Below are 19,613 nucleotides of genomic sequence, written 5' to 3' on the forward strand. Positions count from 1 at the left end.
GCTCTCCCACGTTTGCATCGTTGGCGATTGTCATGGTCGAGACACACACGGGACGCGGACTTTGCTTCGAATCTCCCAGAACCATTCCAGATCTACAGCCTAGAAGCCATTACCGAATGGGGCCGGGGCCCGATTTAAAGGCCGATCCCTGAGCGGGACGATGAGGAGCTTCAACTCCGTTCGGCTTTGAGCGAGCGTGTATTGCCATTTCGTAGAAGAAGGGGATAAAAAGTGGCGCTCGCATGAAAGGCCACCAATCTGAAATCGAATCGACGAGCGACCCCTTTTGTCTTTTCATAATATGGTTGTGGTGGCTTGGTGGCTTTCGAAGGCAGCAATATGGAGGCTGCTGTTGCTGCTTCCACCAACAATGTTCCGTCTGCTCTTCGAGTGGCCTCACCCGCTCACACTTGTGCACCTGAGGTCAGCGGTCTTCTCCACCAGATCAGCCGCACAACCAATGCTTTCTCTCGGCGTGTCGTCGGTTGAGCTACCGCTACCCCGCTTGAATCATTGTTGCCTTCGCTTGGCCGCTTTGCCGACTTAATTCAGCCTGTGAAGCATCATCACGCGCACGAGAGCCACTCGCTCGGCCATTCCATTGCGCTGCACCTCGTGTACATTCGACATTGCGAGGTACCTCTCCTGGAAACGAGCACTTGGCGGTGGGTAAGCGTGTCCTCCTTCGTCCTTCGATTCGCACTCCTTCAACACCGGGTCTTACTGGTTGCGATGGGTGCCATCGGTGCCCACGAGACGGTGCTCCCAGGGCGGACCCGACGGTCAGGCTGCTGGTATTGCACGTGAAACACAGTATCAGTGTCGAGCTACACGGTCGCCTGCCCTTGACCTCCTTGAATCTTCGTTGATTTAGCTGGAGTCACATTTGTGGCCCGTCTCAAATTAAAAGTGTCGATCTGCCGTTGGAAACGGAGTCTGAGCAGCGTACTGCGGTTTCAGCCATGAGAATTTAATGCCGCTGTGTACCACCGCATCGCCCTCGCCCGCCCGCTCAAATCAGCCTTCGAAGCCTGTAACCTTTCGCTTTTCCCAAGACCAACATCCTCCAGCTGACTTTGCAAAAAATAACGGCCAGTCTGCTCTTTTGTTCGGAGTCCGACCCGGGGACGAAAACGACTTTTGCTTCGTATGGAGCAACGGAATGGAACTTCTGTCTTTCTATAGGGCCCTTAAATGTAATGCTTGTTGGTAAGTGTTGGTCTCGCTTAAAACGTGAGCTGCCAACCCAACCTTGGACCTCGCTATCGCGACTGACGCGCTTCCACCAGATCACCGAATTAGCGGCCGCTTAGGCGGGTGAGGCGAAGCCCATCCCTCGGCCGTTTGAGCCCGCATTCAACATTCCGCAAGCGAGTTGAAGTTGGCCGTATCGTTCTAGACCAGTAGTGCTACAGGTGAGCGTCAGATGACAACCCGATTCAACGCTGGCTTATACAAGCAAGACCATTTGCGCATACCGTCCTGCAGGTGGGTAAGCAACCCGAGCCCGATCATTCCCTTTCGACAGTGCTCTGTCAAGAGCTCCAGTAGGTGCGAGAAGCGGTTGCCAGCGATACGACTGCATGCGACTGCATGCTCGTATATCGATCAGCGTAGCAAGTCCGATGAAATGCGCAACGCGATGATGAACCGTGTGCACTTTGTTGCATTAGAGCACCGGCAGATGCAGTCAACGTGCACACAGAGCTGTGTGCTACCTGGACTTTTCGCCTTGACCGGACGGCTGAAGCGACCGGCAGCTAAGTCGTTGTTGCGGAGCTCGAACGAGTGCGCCACTTTAGCATGCGATGCAGCTGCTCCAATGCCACCGACGCAAGCTGCCCGTGTCTGCATTCTGGCGCATCAGAAGCCCTTTTTGCCTTCACTAGCGCGGTTCGAAATGGTTTCCCACACTCTTAAACTCGAGTCGTCGTTCAAGCCATAAAGCGGGCGAAGATAAAAAAAGACCGAGAGAAAGTTTCATTTATTCATTTCGGTCTGATTTTCAATACAGAAAGTGCTTGCTGCTTCTCAGAGACACCGTCTCTACAGCATCACTGTAATTTCTTCTTCTTCTTCTTCTTCCTCCCTCTTTTTCATTACTGTATAATTATTTTATTTTCCTCGATCAATGGTGGCGCTTGCCGGACACTCTGAACCGAGCAAGATCTGCGTTAAAGCGCCACAGCTACGCTAAGCTAGGCTGACCGATTCTTGACCTCTGATGATGCCGTTGTGATCGAAATTGGATCTATCGGCATCGGTCATTATCAGGGCTCATTATCAGAGCTCCACCCATTGACACCGTTCTGTGAGGCGTCGGTACTCCTAGTTGTCTGCGAGGCCCAGGAAATGTATCGGTCCCTCAATCATCACTGTAGTGAATCTTCCTGAGACAAAAAATAAGCCGGACTTGAATAGCTACAGCAGCAAGTCTCGGATTTATTGCTAGCCTTGTCTGTCCCGCGAGACGGCAATCCCACTTCTCGCTGGCTCGAGTCGACTGCTGATCTGAGTTGGCCACTCGCCATTCAAGCGTGATCCCAATCTCTTGCAGATGACGCTGCATAGAGCCGAACCAACCGCGACAGCAGCCATCGATGTCTCGCAGCTCCATGTCGCTGAACCTGATGAATTGCAAAACCAAGTATTGGCTTTGCTGGCAGCTTGAAGATCCGTTCTGCATGTCTTACGAAGATGACACCGGCCCCGACGTGCGTCTCGATGAGACGCACTAGCAGCAAAGACGCTCCAACATATCAAAGTGAGAGGATAATCGCGTTCTATGTTGCCCGGGATCCACAGTTGTTGCTCGTCCTTAGCATTCAGCATTCAAGCACTTGCTTCGAAGGTTATCCTTTCCACTTGGCACGAGCGTATACCAAGATCGAGTGCTAGTTTTCGGCCCAGCTCTGGACAATGGCAGAGATCGGGACTTGGGACGGGATGGAGGGGTCGAAGGGACGCCTAGAACCCTCTGACACACCTACAAGTGCCGTCTTGCCATTGACAAGCTGCAAGACATCCAAATTTTTCTTGGCCTAATTGCCAGGCCGAATGTAAGCAGCAGCACTTGGCTGAAGACAAGTTGCGAGTTTGCCTTTGGGCAGAGAACACAACTGGGTTACGGATGAGCAATGCCCGAAGCACAGAATATTCATGGATCACCCACGCGCCCTTGAGCGACGGTACACCAGAAAATGCAACAGTGCACAGACGCTTGAGATGCGCAAGCGTTTCGGAGTTGCAAGCAGCTCGGCGAGCTGCAGAATTGGCTCGTCCAGCAGCCGGGCTGGGAACTTCAGCCACTAGGCCCCTGTTTCGCCACCTGCGCCCTATCGCCTCAATCTGTATTGTTCTGAGCGTGCCCATTTGGCCCACGTTGAGCGGCCCTTCGTCTGCTGGCTCCATTGTTCCTCGTTTGACACGCCGCGGCTAAGCTTTTTTTAACGCTACCACGATTTCACACCGGGGACATGCCGTACCCACGATTTCTTTGTTTTCTGAAATTTCGAAACCTGCCAGCCTCGATCGTCAGCACCTCGCCGGTCTACTTTTACTTGATACAGGATGTTCGAGATCCTTTTTTATCTTTTTTTCTTTCTCTCTCCCTGTCTTATTCGCCTTCCCTTCTTTGACCTGAGTGGAAGTGCCTAGCTCTGACAATTCAATCGCGCCGCAGGCCTTGGGCGAAAAGAGGGGAACCACGACCGTGCTCGTCCCAGCTGCACTTGCACGCAGGGCTAGTCGCTAGTTCCTCGCTGGTACACATGGATATCTGGTGTCATCGTACCCGGAGCACAATCACCATGAATCTGGGCTTTCTTCGCTCTTCGCATTGGTACATTGCTTTTGTGGTTTGCATGCACGCGCTGCTGCATGGTGCGTGGAAAGCCAGCCGTTGTGGCCGCACCCTTAGGGTGGCGAGCATGAGCTGCCTGCCTTTCTGCCGTGGCTTCAGTATCCGCTCGAATCACTCGCTCGTCCTGTTAGACGGTGTTCCCTTCTGCCTGTCAAAGAAGTGCCTAGGATCACCTCCAGCAGCCTTTGAGTTAGTTGCCTTTGGTGTCTCTGCTGCACAGAGGCAACACTGTGTCTGAGCCTTTCATTCAGAACCCTTCATTTCCGTCTCTTTCTCGCCCTCCTGTCACTTTCCGCTCGCTCTGGCACGCTGACACTGAAACACCTTTGCTTCAATTTTCTCGGTCCGCTCCAAGCACCTCGGACGTCTCTCCGCCTCATGGGCCTGCTCCATCACCGAGGGGCTCTGATTTCTTTATAACCTCGCCCCTCGGATCACTCGGTGAAGGTCCGCATCCTCATCCTTCATCTTCATCTCCTAAGCTTCCCCTCCCCGTCTCTTGCTCTCTCCAGGACAACCACTCCCATCATATCTTTGTTGGACACGCTCAGCGACCACCACATCCTCTCTCCTTTGCTTGCACTTGCTTTTTGCATTCGTTGATTCGCTCCATCTTTGCTCGCCGTTTATCGTATCCACCTTCTGCACCTCGGTCTCCAGCTGTGCCTCGGTGTGTGCTCCAGCTTCCTCATCGCTTCTGTTGCCTCAATCTAGTCCGCATCCCTTCCACACTCCAGCACCATGTTGACTCCTATCAACACCAACACTTCTTCGCCTGTCCGCCCCGGCCTTGATAGCCCCACCCACAAACTCTGCCGTTCTGCCGAGACCAAGAAGCTCGATGTCGAGCTTGCTGCCAAGGTCAAGTCCTTGAAGGACGGTGCCAAGACCAGGAAGGAGTCCAAGGGCCCCATCCTCAAGCGCAAGATGGCTTGTGCCACTTGCCGTCGACGAAAGGTACGTCTTCCTATTTCTTGGCATTGCGAAAGATCCAATCTTTCCCCCCAAGACCCTGTGTGCTAACCGCAACTTCTTTTTTTAAAATTAATTTCTTCTTCGGTCACTATCGCGTCGTCAGCTTCGTTGCGATGCCGCTCGTCCTCGTTGTTCCACTTGCGCACGATCGCAGGCATCGGCCGAGGCTGCTGGTCACCCTTCGGCCGTGCCTCCCGGTCCTTGCAGCTACGACTGCGACTCGCACGACGAGCCCGTCCCCAACCGCTTCTTTGCCAACGGCTCGTTTCACTCGCTCACCTTCCACAGCCACCCTCGTATGCCCATGACTCCTGGATTCGGGGTTCCTGGTCCATACGACGGCCTCACCGGCGCTCCCATGGTGGACAGCCTCAACTTCCTGCCACCCACCAGCCCTCACGGTGTTTGGGCTTACGGCGACTTCCCCATGACCCCCTCGCGTGTCTCGGGTCCCGGCTGTTACCCATCGTCTTGCCACAATACGCCGCTGGTCACCACGCCTACGCGCCCCACGTTCCTCACCTCGACGCCGATGCGCAGGATCATCAGCCCCAGCCTCGCCATCAACTCGACACCCATCCAGGAGCACGATGTCTTCTACTCGCCACCATCGCACGAGCAGTGGACCCCATCGTCTGCCATGAGCACCGACTCGGTCTACTACAGCCCCATGGTGGCCTCGTTGTCCGAGGGCCTCGCCTCGGCCTCGGGACTCTCGTCAGCAGCTTCGACACCATCGCTCGCGTCGACACGTGCCATCCGATCGCCGTTCCCCTTGAGTCAGGACCTCGGCACACCGCTCAGCATGCCGCCCACCACGCCCATCTCGGAATCGTTCGACGTCAACTGCCTTGGACCTCCGATGGTGCCGCGCGCCTCGCTGTCGCCACAGGAGCAGCAGATGAAGTGCACCAACTTCCTGCAGTCGCTCGAGCCCATGCCTTACAACTTGATCGATTTCACTGGCGCTGGCGCCATCAATGCGGACGCCATGAACATGATGGCTGCTACGCCCATGATGAGCGTCGACTCGCTCGAGATCATGGCTGGCAACGATCTTGGCCTCATCAACGCCCCTGCTATGGATGGCAAGCTTCAAGACCCCTTTACGACGTTCTCGGGTCTCGAGATGCCCGACGCTGTGCTCCTCGCCAACGCTGGAGCTGCTGACATGTCGAGCATGACGCTTACTTCGGCAATGCCTGCCGACATGTTCACCAGCGCCTCCACCACGCCCGTGGCACCGGACTGGGTTGTCTGAACCACTTTTTGGTCTCCCTCCTTTTCTCTCTCTTTCTCCCTCGCATCGCCTTTCTCTTCTGCACCGTCGTCACCGTCTGTCCCGTCGCAGTTGCAAATTTGCCGCCTCCCCTCGTTACTTCCCTGACTCTCTCCTCTTCTGCCCTCTCGAGTAGGCTGGCCGGCCCCTTCACGCCGTTGGCACACCACTCGCTTCCCCGCAACCACTGTCTCTACTGTAGTACTATTTCCAACGGGCGACACTCTTGCCTTCTCACACTCGTTTACGTCCCCCTCCCCACTCTCGGACACGGTTTTTTCGTTGTATTGCTATTCTCGGTCGTGGCCTTATGTCTCTATTCGCCGCCGGTCCTTGGTTTTCTGTATTTTTAGTCTTTCCTGACACTCCAAACCGACAGCTCGTTGTCAATATACCCAGCCTAGAACACCACATTTACTCTCAGACTTGTTTGTGCGACTCGCGCAGTGGGGGCAGACGCGCTTGACTCGAGTCGAAGCTGAGGGGAGATTTTCGGCCAAGTCGCTGTTGGTGGCTGCTTGCCCTCCCGTTTCATGGGATCCCCCACCTCTTGCTTGCCAAGTCTGCCTAGCCACCAATTTGGCTTAGCATCGCCTCTGCAAAAACGTTACTGATCGCCAAGTCTGATCAGCTGGTAGTACTAGCTGCGCCGCTGTCAAGCATTGAAAAACACCACAGCGTGGATACTCTTTTCCCACAGATCCACGGCCCGATGCAGTGCCGGGCAGGAGGGTTCATCTGGTGAGGTGAGCGCCCGCAAATTCCCAGCGCGTACAGCAGCTCAGCTCTGTCTGGAAAATGAAAAGTTTCACGCGAACCCCTCTCGAGGCCGTGATTATCGTATCACGGGCTCCAGGATAGCGGGCAACTTCCGAGTGGATTGCAGGTTCAATCGGCACATGATGCCAACTTAAGGATGCGAGGCTATGCATCATGCGAAGGTTCTTAGTGGCTGAGCAATGCCAGGGGGGGGGGGGGGGGTGGAGGATGCCTAGACAACATGTGGCATCCCGACAAGTTTGAGCGTAGCGGGCCAACTAGAGCTTGGAGCGCGGGTCGCTGCTGGAGGCCGTGAGTGGAATGGGATTGAACCACTTGGGTTTGCGTTTCTGTAGTCAGCCAAGGTGAGAAAGAGCACAGCTGGTTTTCCTTTGTGAGTACGGGGACAATTGATGCCAAGTGAGAGGCTATTCGAGCCTGAACAGAGCGAGGACTTACGCCTTTGAATGCTTCCAAACCTTCGCTGATGTTTTTGCCAACATAGAGCAAACGACTCCTGTCAGAGAGCAAGTTGTCTCGTGCCGAAGCATCAATGTCGCCATTGGTCGAGTCGCGCGCCATGACCAGCGCAGACTTGGTGACCAGCACGCTGTCAGGACTGTTTTGGGTGAGCTGGGTGGCAATCTCGATGGCAGCCTGGTCGACAGCTATCTGACCAAGCTCTTCTGACGTGGATTTGGCTACGTCGACAAGACGATTGACCATGTTGTATCGATCGTGAGCTTCCTTGGCGCTGATAGGCTTGCCGAGCAAGAGCAGCTCTGATGCACGTTGCTGCAGGACAGTGGCACAAATGAAACGGGTCAGCTACATCTCTCGACACGAGTGGCTGGGATCGGTGGTTGGCTGCGACTTACGTGACCGCATAGCTGTGTAAGTCGAGGGATGCCGCCCATGGCAGCCACCACGCCTCTTGCCACTTCGGGCAGACCAATGACTGAACGTGTGCTGGCTACCACAATGTCACAGTTCAGAATGGTCTCGGTGCCGCCACCCATGCAGATACCGTCGACGGCGGCGATGATGGGTTTTGCGCTCCTGCGCGCACTCATACCACCAAAGCCGCCGCGCTTGAGCCTCTGGATTGTCTTGTTGACCTCTGCTTCGGATTGCATAGGCTCGCCTGTAGCATGCCTTGTAGTTTCATAGGCCCGATTCTTGCTGAGCCAGTCCTTGAGATCTTGTCCAGCGCAGAAGGCCCTGCCCTTGCCGGCGAGGATGATGACCCACAGAGATGGCTCGCTCTCGAACCAGTCAAAGACGCGGCAAATGTCGTCCTCCATGGCATCTGTCATCGAGTTGAGCTGCTCGGGCCTGTTGAGGGTCATCTGGAGCACGTGGCGTGCCGGTGTCGTGAGGATGAGGTGAGAGCCCACCTTGGGCATGACGAGCTGGGAAGAGGACATGGTGATGCTAGTTGCTGCAAAAGGTGGGTGTTGTTGAGAGCCCAGATGCTCTGTCTGTGATTCTTGTATGCTAGTAAGCTGAAGCTGTCATGGCATGAGTGCACGAGCGTGGTGGCTTGGGCCGAGCGGAGAAGGAACAAGATTGAGCCGGTCGGCCGGCCTTGATCGTGTCCGGCAATCCAGGCGAAAGAAATGCGGGGAAGGCCATAAGGGATCACCGATACAAACGAGAGCTGAGACTGACCCGATTCGAAAGAGGGGCACTTCCTCCACTTCTGCTGCGCCTGAAAATCGAGCCTCGTTGGGTCCAACACTGAAGACGTGCCTGCAAAAATGTTCTTTTCTGCCGGCAGCTCGACTGCAGCTCGAAGCTCTATCTTAGGAACCAGTGATATCATAGATATGTAGCTCGCTACTGTGTTGCATACTACCACCATCTCTCGAAAACCTACTCTCCTTGCATCTCCACTGGAACGCTCAACACCACCGACGCAAAGAAAAGCAAAGATGACTGACGGCGCCGACATCATTCTCATCCTTGGTACGTGGAACCGGCAGTCCTTGCGATGAGACAACATCGAAGCTGGTTCAGCTGACCTTTACTCTCGTCGTTTGTTCATTGCTCTGCATACAACAGTGGCCTTGATCTTCCCACCCGCAGCGGTGGCTTTCATCACGGGTGTAAGTACGGATGGGATTCGCTCGTGATCTCGAGAGCCAGGCTCACTCAATTTACCATCTCTGTTTCGGACAAACGACAGTGCTCATGCGATCTGATGATCAACATCCTGCTCACGGTTCTAGGGTAGGTGGACATTGAAGACAAATTGTAAAGTGTGAGGAAGACGAGTAAACTGACACCAATCTGGTCTACATTACAATTGCTGCTTCGTTGTCGCACTGCCTCATCCTCTTTCAGATACATCCCCGGACACATTCATGCCTGTAAGTGGACGCTACTGTTGTCGTTCCCATCGTTTGACGCTGGCTGACCGTGTCTTGATCATCTTCTGATCCTTTCCGGCTCACCACAGTCTGGCTCATCTACAAAAAGATGAAAGCCGAAGAGCGCTTCAATGGCGCTGTTCAGTACACTGGCAATGGCGAATGGGTGCCCAAGTATGGCCAGCCTGTGGCCCCTCCTCATCAGGCACCGCCTCCGTCGTATGGAGCCACCCAATAAGGTGCAAATCCTTAACGGTCGCGGAGGAGCTGCGCACGCCTACGGAGCTTCTGTCTTTGGCTCCTCCGTGTACCGTCGCCTCCTGGGCATCCTCCAAGCTCCATTTTGCCTCTTCCACGTTCTGTGATCTGCTGTAATATGTTGGCATCGCAGCCTTTGGACTTGAGAGTCTGTCAAACCAGCCGAGCACACTGCAATTCTGTTAGCGAAACTGCGTGTTCTTTGGCTTCGTTGAGCTCTCGTGGCATGCACTTTTTACGGGCAGATCGGGGTGACGCGTGTGGAATTTCCTGAGAAAAGTCTTTTTCGACACGCAACTCTGTGACTGCGACTGACTGCGACTGGCCCATGCTCGGACGGCCCTTCCGAACATTACAATACAACTCAGGCTGTCGCTTCTTCCTAATTGCAGTCAATCATCTCGCTTCCTCTTCTTTCGATCATCATCATCACTCCTCCCAACACCTTAGCTGCACGCACTCGCACCGACAAGCAATACACAGATAGATGCGAGCTCCCATCTTGCGGCCTCGTGGCCGCGCCGACCTCCTACGAATCCTGGCGCCACCAGATTCTCTATGCTCGGCCAGGCATTTTTTGCCATCTCGGGTATCAGCCATCCCAACGCCGTCGATCAGCACTGCCATCTTGCTCGCCCGGCCTCTGTCCTCCTCTGCCAAACGCTATTACAGCCGCGATCCACTCCAAGCCGAACACGAAGCCAACACTGTCCGCGGCAATCGTGTAGCTCGGGGCCGCACCGAGGAACAGGCACGACAGTTTCATCAATCCCAGCAGGGCCGAGAAGAGCAAAAGCCTTCGTACAAGCAGAAGCTTTCGAGATCATGGTCCGGCACACCCATTAGGTGGTATCCGATCCCTATCCTACTCGGTGCCGTCGTTCTTGTTGGCGTTCAGGCTCGTAGAAATTATATCGCCGAGCAGAATGGGAACGGCGTCGGTACCAAGATCGTCGACGAGAACGGCCAAGTCGTTAGGATGCAAGGCCCTTGGACCGTCTACGTCATTGGTGCGCTTCCTCTCAACGCCATCTCGCGCGCCTGGGGGTGGGCCAACAACATCACGCTTCCCGTCTGGTTCCGTCCGTTCGGCTTCAAGCTGTACGCGTACATCTTTGGCTGCAACTTGGACGAGATGAAAGATCCAGACCTCACACATTACAAGAGCTTGGGCGAGTTCTTCTATCGAGAGCTCAAGGAGGGCGCCCGCCCCATCGATGATAGCATCCTCGTCTCCCCCGCCGACGGCAAGGTGCTGCATTTCGGCGAGATCGCCGGTCGACGTGTCGAGCAGGTCAAAGGTATCACTTATTCGCTCGACGCTCTTCTCGGGGTGACGAGCTCTCCGGAAGCCACGGAAAAGGCGGTAGGCAGCTCGCTCGAAGACTCAGACCACGAACACCTCGACGATCGTCAGTTCGCTTCGGTCAACGGTATCGACTACACGCTCGACGAGTTGCTCGGCGACGAAAAAAGCAAGTCCGCGGTGCCCGACCCTGACGAGACACCAAAACGCAAATCATCCTGGAAGAGATTCGTCAAAGCTTCCTACTGGAAGTCGTGGGTGAAAAGCACGCCGTCCCAGAGCTCCACCACGACCGGCATTCCGGCATCGAACGCCGTCGGAAGCTCTGACGGTCAGAACAGCCATGCAGACGACGAAGGCGGCGACAACGATGATCAACAGTCCAAGGCAGACGCTGCTGCCGCCCAGAAAACAAAGCAGATCGACGATGCTGGAATGCCAGAGCCTGACACCCCTGAGGTGCTCGGCCGCTACGCCAACGTCGCCTACGAGATGGGTGTGAGCGCCCTCCCACCGCTGCTGCAGCCTCACTCGCCCAATCAGAAAGGCGTCAAGGAGGGCAACAAGCTCTTCTTCTGCGTCATCTACCTGGCTCCAGGAGACTACCACCGCTTCCACAGCCCCACCAACTGGGTCGCCGAGCGTCGTCGACACTTCCGCGGCGAGCTCTACTCGGTGTCACCGTACATGGCCCGCCGACTGTCCAACCTGTTTGTGCTCAACGAGCGCGTGGCATTGCTGGGACGATGGAGGCACGGCTTCTTCGGCATGGTCCCCGTGGGTGCCACCAACGTCGGCTCGATCCGCATCAACTTTGACAAGGCGCTGCGCACCAACGTCCGCATGCAGCGCTACCTCGCCGGGACGTACTCGGAGGCTTCCTACTCGGGCGCCAGCAAGCTCCTCGGTGGCCAGCCTCTCGCAGCGGGAGACGAGATGGGTGGCTTCCTGCTCGGGTCCACCATCGTGCTGGTCTTTGAAGCTCCCGCCGAGTTCCGCTTCAACCTCAGGCCGGAACAGAAGATCAAAGTGGGTGAGCGACTCGGTGATATTCGTGAGCCGTCGCCGGAAGAGTCGGGGGACAAGAAGAATGGCCGTCAAGTGTGAAGCATTTTCCCTCAATCTCATCAACTGCTATACCCTCGCTGCGTCTGTTGAACTGCCGTTCAACACGAGCAACGCCAGCGGCGTGCATTTTCACAAGTTCGTGTCTGTTCAGCCAATTGCAAAAAAAGCCGTGCAATCGAGACAGCCGGCGTGAGATTGCAAATCGGACCAAGACCCCTGAACTGAACGAGATACTATACAGTCAAAGTAGCGAAGAATGGGGAGAGGAAAGATCAGACCCGAGCGCCTAGATCTTGGAGAAGGTCGTCCATGGTTTGCCGCAGTTGTTTTTGCATGTCTGGGGTAGCCTCGAGTCCCTTGATCGCCTGTTTTGAGAATTGGATAACAAACGAAAGTGTCAGTAGCTGTGGAGAAACGCGTGCGGAACTCGAGGTGGATCATACGTACTGATTCGAGAGCGTCGAGCGAGTCTCTAGCGTCGCTCTGGATGGCGTCGCTTCTTGCACGCGTGTCGAGCAACGCCGCGTGAATGGCCTGGTTCTGCTTGCGCACCTGCTCCAACTCTGCCTTGAGTTGATCCACCCTCCTCTCCTGATCCGGAATCGCGCGCGCCGAGATAGCTGTTTCCAGATCCATCTCCTTGCGCCAAATGTCTTTGATCTCTTCGGCACCTTCCTGATATCCTGCTTGATATCGCGCATCTGCTTCTTGCGCGAGTCGATGCAACGAAGCAAGCTTAGCTTCCAGGTCGTTGGATTCGATTAGCTTCTCGGATTCATCGATGATCGCTTCTTTGAGCTGGCTGACGAACTGCTGGCGCAGCGCTTCGACCGATTCGGCGTCAATGTGCGGGAGTGCTTTGGCGAAGCTCGAGGCGGTAGCGCGATGCTCGATGAGGTCGAGGAAGCGGAAGAGCGCTTGTCTCAGTCGGTCGATCCTAACGTTCGCGTCTGCTTCCGGAGCCGAGGCGGGCACGGTCGTTGACGTGGTTGCGACCGACTTACGCGCCTTTTTTCTCGACGGTTCCGCTTCTACTTCTGCAGCATTTGGATCGGATCCAGATGCCCGGCTCTTTCTGGAGCTGCGCGCTGGCTTGCTCGGCGAGACAGCTTCTGCTTCCGCTTCTGTCGCCGTAGCTTCCTCCACGGCCGCTGCTTCTGCCTCTTCTTCTTCCCCATCGTTCTGCGTTGCTGGTTCCTTAATTAGAGGCTGTACTCGTGCGTCGTCAGTGCCGATATTTTGCTCTTCTGCTGCTGCTGCCGCAGGTGCGTCGAGTTCTGCATCGCGTGCTTCTTTCTGGAATAGAAACGACGTCTCCCTCTCCTCGTCGACCCTCTCTTGCTCGATCACATTTTGTTCGTCCGTGTTATGCCCTTCGGGCTCGAATTGAGCCTCTGATGACATGGTGTTTATATGCTGGTGGATGGTATGAAAGGTGACTCGTGAGGCACTGTGTCGAGAAGGTGCACAGCGAACTGTTGAAGACGGTCATGCATCAGACACCCAAATAGATGGGGAGAAGCTCGCCAAGAGGATGCACCGCTACTCGTTGGCCGTTTGCGCGATTTTGCGATGGTCAAAGTGCAGAGATTTGAAGGTGGGTGGTGGTTCAAAGCGACAAGCAGTTGGAAGCGACGCAAAGCGTTCAATAATCGTTGGTGGAGGCTGAAAGGCGCATCCAACCCTGCTTCTGCATGTTGCTCTCAACGCGTGACGCGCCGATGGAAATCGAGTCTTGTTCACGTGGGGTTCTAACATTCGGATTTTTCCTCGTGCAACCTCGATCCTATCTTCTGGAGGTCATAGCCGTCATCAACCAACGAAAGCGCCACCGACGTGCTTACTCGGCAGCTTGGAAATCGCCTGCATACGGAGGAGAAGGAGGAACTCTATACATGCAATTGAACATTCTAGCGAAGACAAAGCCAAGAACAGCCAGCCTGCGCCGCAACTACCATTCGCGAGCGTGCACAGGGCACGAGCGTCCTCTCTTGAACCAAGAGTCGATGCAGCCACGATGGAAGTAGCACAAGCACGGCAGACGCGCAATACTGCCATTGGCAACAAAATCCTCCATGCAGATGGAGCACTCCTTTCCGACGATAGGGGAGTTCTCGGGCAGCTTGTAGACCAGATACCTTCCGCCTTGCATGCTTCCGCCTCCACCATTCTCGAGACAGTTGCGCACGTGGGCCTCTTGCTCTTCCGAGCCACCCAATGCAGACAGCGAGGTGGAGCAGACGGGACACTCAGTCAGCTCGCTGGCCCGGCTCGAGACGTCGCTCGGGGGTGCCAGCGTCGATCGGAGCGCGCCTTCGTCCAATTGCGTCTCTACGGCGGAGCGGCCAGAAGGCTCGCCTACAGCACGCGTTCGCGTACCAGCCATCATCGCTTCGGCCACCCGCATGTTTTGCAGTTGTGGAGGCAACTGCAGCTCGGCGTGGCAGCCGTTGCAGACTCGTGTCGGGGCGAGCACCTCCGAGGCTGCCATGCCTGGCAGACTTGGATCGACGACGATCTCCGCCATGCTCAACTGCGCACGCCTGGACGAACAGGCATCGCAGAAAATACGGCCGCATCGTCGACAGTGGTGCTTGCGCAGGAAAAAGGTAAAGTGGCGTCCGCAGCCTAGACAGTCCCTTGCCTCCTCGTCGCGCTGCCATTGAGGCTGCAGGTTTTGCTCGCGCATTGCTGGTCCGCGTCGCAGCGTCACCTTGTTTGGCGCTTCATTGGTGGGCACGCGGAACTCTCGGTTCGCTGCGAGATCGGCGCTGCGTGCAGCAGCCAGGGACGTTCCGGCCTCGGATGCCGCGACGCTGTTTCGCAGCAGCGAGGCAGCACTGCTCTGGCGCTGCGAGATGGGCGGCCGCGAGAGGGTGCCAGAGGTTTCTGCATTGACCAAGCGAGTGAAGACAGAGGCGCCGTCGTCCTTGTAAGAGTTTGGGTAGATAAATTCATCATCGTCATCATCAGCCGCATCTTCGTCTTCATCTTCATCGAGACCGGTAGCCTCTCGCAATTGACCCAGCTGCAGGGTGTACTCCCTACGCAGCTCTTCAGCGCGGCTTCTGCGCTCGACGTCATCATCTTCAAAGGCTGCTCGAAGCTCTGTGATGGCCATGACGAGACGAGCGATCCGCCTCGCAAGCTCGTCGCGATCATCGCCGATTGCGTCGGCGGGTGTGGCGCCAGAGGCTGCACTGGATCCAGCAAGGGCTTTTGCTCGACTAACGTAGTCCGCATCCGGGCCGAGCTGGGAGCACTCGGCCTTGGCAGCTTCTTGGGCAGCCATGATCGCAGCAGTCGACAGGCCGTGGCTACTTCCTCCGTGCGCATCAGATTCGTTGCTGGAATCCGCGTGATCTAAAGCAGCAGAACCGACACCTTCGCATGCTTCCAGGTCGTCGCCGAACTCGATGTCGAGGCGACGTCGTAGGACGCGTATCCATCGTCTGCGGCGAACCCATCCGCTCGAGGAGGCTTCTTGATCAGCCTGTGCATTTGCTAGACCTGCTCCGCCGGTGAGAGCTCGCGTCACGGAAGCACTGAGACCGCGTCCTTCCAGCAATCGTTCGAGCGGAGGCGGTGGCTGGGAAGACCACTTGTCGTCGAGCGCATCAAATGATTGGGCATACTGCCAGCCATGCTCGACATCTACTAGCGGATGGGTGGTGTCCAACTGCCATTCGCACAACCAAAAGTGAGAAGTCTCCTCTTCAGTGTTTTGGGAGGAAACGCCGTCGGCAGCTTGGCTACCGCGCTGAGCCTGCAGGACGGACTCGGGCGTAGGCGTGCTGGCCATATCGTCCTCGTGGCTGTTCTGCGCTGCGAGGGCCGCGGCTCGTCTCCGGGCAGCAGGGCCTACGCGAGTCCGCAGGCGAAGTTTGTACGGGAGCGAGCGCGTTGGAAGGCCTACGTCATCTTGTCGCATGGGTGCATGGCGCGTGCGACTAGGCGCTAGAGGTCCTGGTGGCATGGAGCTGGGAGAGCGTTTGTCGGGCTTGTGGGCGCGGGCTGCGCTCGAGGAGCTCCAGCGTGGCTTGCCACCATTCATGGCCAGTGTCTGGAGACGGGTGTCGAGGCGCTGGTTTTCGTGCAAGACGACGGGGACGGTTGTATGCAAGGCGAGCGGTTCGTAAGGACCGCGGCCTGGCATGATCCGGCCAGGGCGAGAGGGACTGGCAGGGGTGGATTTGGATGCATTCCATCGTTCCGCTTCGTACCGCTCAAGAATTTCGCAGATGTAGACTTCAAACGTGGCGGCTGCAACGTCAAAGGCCGTTTCTCCCGCGGCGTTGCGCACGAACGGATCGGCATGATACTTGGCCGTGAGGTGGCGCACGACGGGCAAATGGCCCTTGGAAGCGGCGTTCATGAGGGGTGTCCATGCGCCTCTGCCACCCTGGATGTCGACGTGAGCGCTGCCGCGATCGATGAGGAGACGAACGAGATCGAGGTAGCCACGACTGCAGGCGTTGTGCAGTGCAGTCCAGCCGTCGGTGTCTTTTGCGTTGGCATCGGCGCCGTGGGACAGGAGGACGGAGGTGACGGAGAGCTTTCCTGCCATCGCGGCTTTGTGCAGGGGTGTTTCGCCTTCGCGATCTTCCATCTCGACGATGGCGCCGGCTTCAGTGATGAGCCAGCGCACGATATCGGTCTGGCCCTCCTTGGCAGCGAAATGGAGTGGCACAAGGCCGTTGCTCGGATTTGGATCATTGGAAAGAGCGAACATCGACACTCCGGCTCCTCGGGACGAGCTGGAACACGCTGCTTCGAAGAAGGATTGCAATTCGGCGACGGTGCCACGGCTGCAAAGCTCAGCCAGAGTGTCGTAGTCTATCTTTGCCACTTGCTCGATCACTGAACGAGAGGTTGCGGGTTGTTGACCTCTGGTTTCAACATCGGGGCCTTCGCCTTGCTCAGGAACGGCAAGGTTTGTGGCGGGCGGCTGATCCTCCGTGAGCGCCTGTCCCCGCGAGCCGGTCTTTCCAGAGGCGGAGGAAGCTTCGGGCTCATCATGCGCCACCGGAGGGTCATTGCCGGAGTTGGTGGTTGCTTTATACACAAAATCGTCCTCGTCATCGCTTTCGGCCGCGTTTGATGACGTCGCTGCATCGGTCTGTGGCTGGACGGCTGCATCATCAGTGGCATGTTGTTGCCGAACAGTCTCGTCGCCTTGATGCGCATCGCCGTTTGCCAAGCTTTCGCGATGTTGCTGCTGTGCGTCATCGACAGCCTGAAGCGAAGAGGTCTCGGAGCTGTATGCGCTCGAAAGCGGATCCTGGAAGTCGTGGGTGCTGGCAGCAGGCTGAGACTGCTCTGGCACGTATCGTGATGGCTTAAAGACGGAAGCGTTCGGAGATAGGGCACTCTGCGAGGCCTTGGATGGCTTCGAAGAAGAGGAGGAGGATGAAGAGCCCCAGAGATTTTCGGCTTCATAAGGCGTGAACTTGAATCTGCGGGAGTCGCTGCCGTTGGCAGACACCTTCGAGCCAAAGGAAGAGCTGTCGCGGGTCACTCGAGCCGTCAAGCCTGTAGACGGGAAGCCAGAGGCGTCGTTTGATGGTGGGGCGGTGTAGCTGGACTTGGCAGAAGCGGGAGCATGCATGCTTGCGCTTGCTCCTCCATTAGCGTCATCGAAGCGAGGATGGGTCGGCTCTTCTTGGGTCGATGATGAGCTTGCGAGGTTGGCCCAGACATCGTGTGTCGATGCAGTCTCGCCGTCGTCGTGACCTGCGGTCAGAGGATCTGGTGGCGTCATGTCGGCCGTGGCCAGGGCGGCTGTATTTTCGTTTCCAAGGTGAATAGAGGATGGACTGGTAGCGAGCTGCGTTTGTCGATGTGAATGAGCACCTCTCCACACGACACTCTCTCAAGCACAAGCTTGGATGCGTGTGTCACTCGAATTTGGAAGGCGTTGCGAGCGTGCGAGCGTGCGTGTGCGTGCGCAGTGTTGGTTGACTGCTTTTGACAGTGATGGATTGTACAGCCGTCATGCTTATGTAAGACGCAATTTTCTTTGCAACATTCCACAGCACCTCACTGCTACACGACTTGCACACGCGAATCCAATTTTTCTCCTCTTTTCTTCTGAGACCAACACGCAGGCGAGCTGCCAGCGCTGTCGATCTGAGGTACATAAGCGAGCACCAAGGGCTGCATCGACGCACAAAAGCGAGAGCTTGTCGGAATCTTCTGGCACTCTTTGGCCCCTCTGCGAGGGCTAAGCACGAGCGAGCGCGGGCCATGATGCCGAGTCTCGACACTCGACAGACTAAACGCCGCCCACTCTCGACGATCTGAGATCCGCACTACAGAACGCAGCAAGAGACAAAAGTTCCCAGCTGCCATTGAACCCGAGATGCATCTCAACCGTAAATTTTAAATGCCGAACACGATGCGACTTCGGCATCAGCTGCGCTTCATATGCCAATTTTCCGTGTTACAGAATGAAACCACGCCGGACTCCTGTGAGCATCTTGCTTCTGCTTCTGCTTCTGCTGCTGCTAACTTTAGAAGCGAGCAAAGACGTAGGCGCAGCTGAGGCAAACACCGCCGTCGAGAGAGAGGCTTCGCAAACGCACGCCCAAGGCGCTCCGATACGCCCCGTCGTGCAATCACATCCAGCGAGGCGTCAGATCAAGAAGCTTCGATACGAAGGAACAGAATTCCTTTCTATGAAGCGGAAGAGCGAGTCTCAAATCGGCGACAGGTTCTTTGCAAGGGCAGAGCGGCAAGCCGATATCGCGGCTTCTGTCGAGGCAGTCGAGATCTCAAACCAGCAAAGGTCCTGATCTCGCTGCTGGCTGGCTTTTCATGGCCTTTTGTTCGCCTCAAAGATGTTTTAACTTTTTATTTAACTAAATTGTTCACGGGCTCTTTGTCTCAATGCACATTTTTCTCGATGCACACGCTTGACATGCAGCAGCTTTGCTACGCGTGCACGCGGCACGCAGGTCATGCAACCAGCCCGAGTCGTGAATTCAAGCACGGAGTCGCGCAGTGGGCGAGTCTAAGGCTCAACACTCTTTGCCGAATCAGAGCCGCCACCTGTCCCTCCCACTTGGCGTGGTTCTAGCTTCAAAGCCGCCCTGCACTTTCCCCCTGTGTGTAACGCAACGGACCCATTGTGAATTGAAATATTGCCTCTGTCATCAGTGCTCGCCTTTGATGGCCGCGCATGTATCAAGGGGGAGCAACGGATCATGACGGGTCAGGTCATTGAGACGATTGAGGCAGCGGACGGCGTGCAGAAGGGAGCGTGCGGCAAGGCAAGGCGAGCCAAGACAAGGAGCAAGAGAGAGAGGGGGACAACAGACCCCGAGACAGCGTGGCTCGGTATGCTTTTGGTTCGTGTCAATCTCAGGCCCCCTTTCGCACGCGACTTGCTGTTGCCTTCTGCCGTTGTCGTTGTGGTCTTCGTCTTCGTCATCTTGAATTCCCTTCCCGTGCCTCCATCTCCTTCGGCCCCTTCTGATCCTTTGCTCTTTCTCAAGCATCCGTTACGCTCTTTGCTCTCATAGGAACCAACTGTCGTTCACCCTCGTTCCACAAACACGCACACAATCTTTTAGCGCGCTTCCATCACCCACAGTTGACGCTGGTCGTTTATCTTAACCCGCTCGCACACCGCCTCGTAATCGCATCAACCGGCAACACCTCACACTCTACTTTTTTGTTGACGAACCCTCACATTGACATTGATCTTGTCGCTGTCCTTTGGCCGACCGCTTC

The 19,613-nt window shown here is 56.2% G+C and overlaps 6 protein-coding genes across 6 annotated transcripts; 3 read left to right on the forward strand and 3 right to left on the reverse strand.

Annotated features, from left to right (window-relative positions):
* Window positions 1-4,603: 4,603 nt before the first annotated feature.
* Window positions 4,604-6,098, forward strand: EX895_004951 (uncharacterized protein; the record flags this gene model as incomplete). Its single annotated transcript, XM_029885545.1, has 2 exons — window positions 4,604-4,819; window positions 4,992-6,098. 2 exons carry the CDS (start codon window positions 4,604-4,606, stop codon window positions 6,096-6,098), a joined length of 1,323 nt encoding a protein of 440 aa, XP_029738111.1.
* Window positions 6,099-7,153: 1,055 nt separating this feature from the next.
* On the reverse strand, window positions 7,154-8,302 carry EX895_004952 (uncharacterized protein; the record flags this gene model as incomplete). Its single annotated transcript, XM_029885546.1, has 3 exons — window positions 7,154-7,225; window positions 7,335-7,670; window positions 7,754-8,302. 3 exons carry the CDS (start codon window positions 8,300-8,302, stop codon window positions 7,154-7,156), a joined length of 957 nt encoding a protein of 318 aa, XP_029738112.1.
* Window positions 8,303-8,809: 507 nt separating this feature from the next.
* On the forward strand, window positions 8,810-9,485 carry EX895_004953 (uncharacterized protein; the record flags this gene model as incomplete). The annotated part of the gene is made up of 5 exons (XM_029885547.1): window positions 8,810-8,843; window positions 8,940-8,983; window positions 9,064-9,107; window positions 9,222-9,247; window positions 9,337-9,485. The coding sequence occupies 5 exons, from the start codon at window positions 8,810-8,812 to the stop codon at window positions 9,483-9,485; spliced, it is 297 nt and encodes a 98-aa protein (XP_029738113.1).
* Window positions 9,486-9,992: 507 nt separating this feature from the next.
* On the forward strand, window positions 9,993-11,918 carry EX895_004954 (uncharacterized protein; the record flags this gene model as incomplete). Its single annotated transcript, XM_029885548.1, has 1 exon — window positions 9,993-11,918. The coding sequence occupies one exon, from the start codon at window positions 9,993-9,995 to the stop codon at window positions 11,916-11,918; it is 1,926 nt and encodes a 641-aa protein (XP_029738114.1).
* Window positions 11,919-12,151: 233 nt separating this feature from the next.
* Window positions 12,152-13,283, reverse strand: EX895_004955 (uncharacterized protein; the record flags this gene model as incomplete). Its single annotated transcript, XM_029885549.1, has 2 exons — window positions 12,152-12,244; window positions 12,327-13,283. 2 exons carry the CDS (start codon window positions 13,281-13,283, stop codon window positions 12,152-12,154), a joined length of 1,050 nt encoding a protein of 349 aa, XP_029738115.1.
* Window positions 13,284-13,830: 547 nt separating this feature from the next.
* Window positions 13,831-17,640, reverse strand: EX895_004956 (uncharacterized protein; the record flags this gene model as incomplete). The annotated part of the gene is made up of 1 exon (XM_029885550.1): window positions 13,831-17,640. The coding sequence occupies one exon, from the start codon at window positions 17,638-17,640 to the stop codon at window positions 13,831-13,833; it is 3,810 nt and encodes a 1,269-aa protein (XP_029738116.1).
* Window positions 17,641-19,613: the final 1,973 nt, after the last annotated feature.

This window comes from Sporisorium graminicola, chromosome SGRAM_5 (genome assembly GCF_005498985.1).
Source record: "Sporisorium graminicola strain CBS 10092 chromosome SGRAM_5, whole genome shotgun sequence".
NCBI classification, from domain to species: domain Eukaryota; kingdom Fungi; phylum Basidiomycota; class Ustilaginomycetes; order Ustilaginales; family Ustilaginaceae; genus Sporisorium; species Sporisorium graminicola.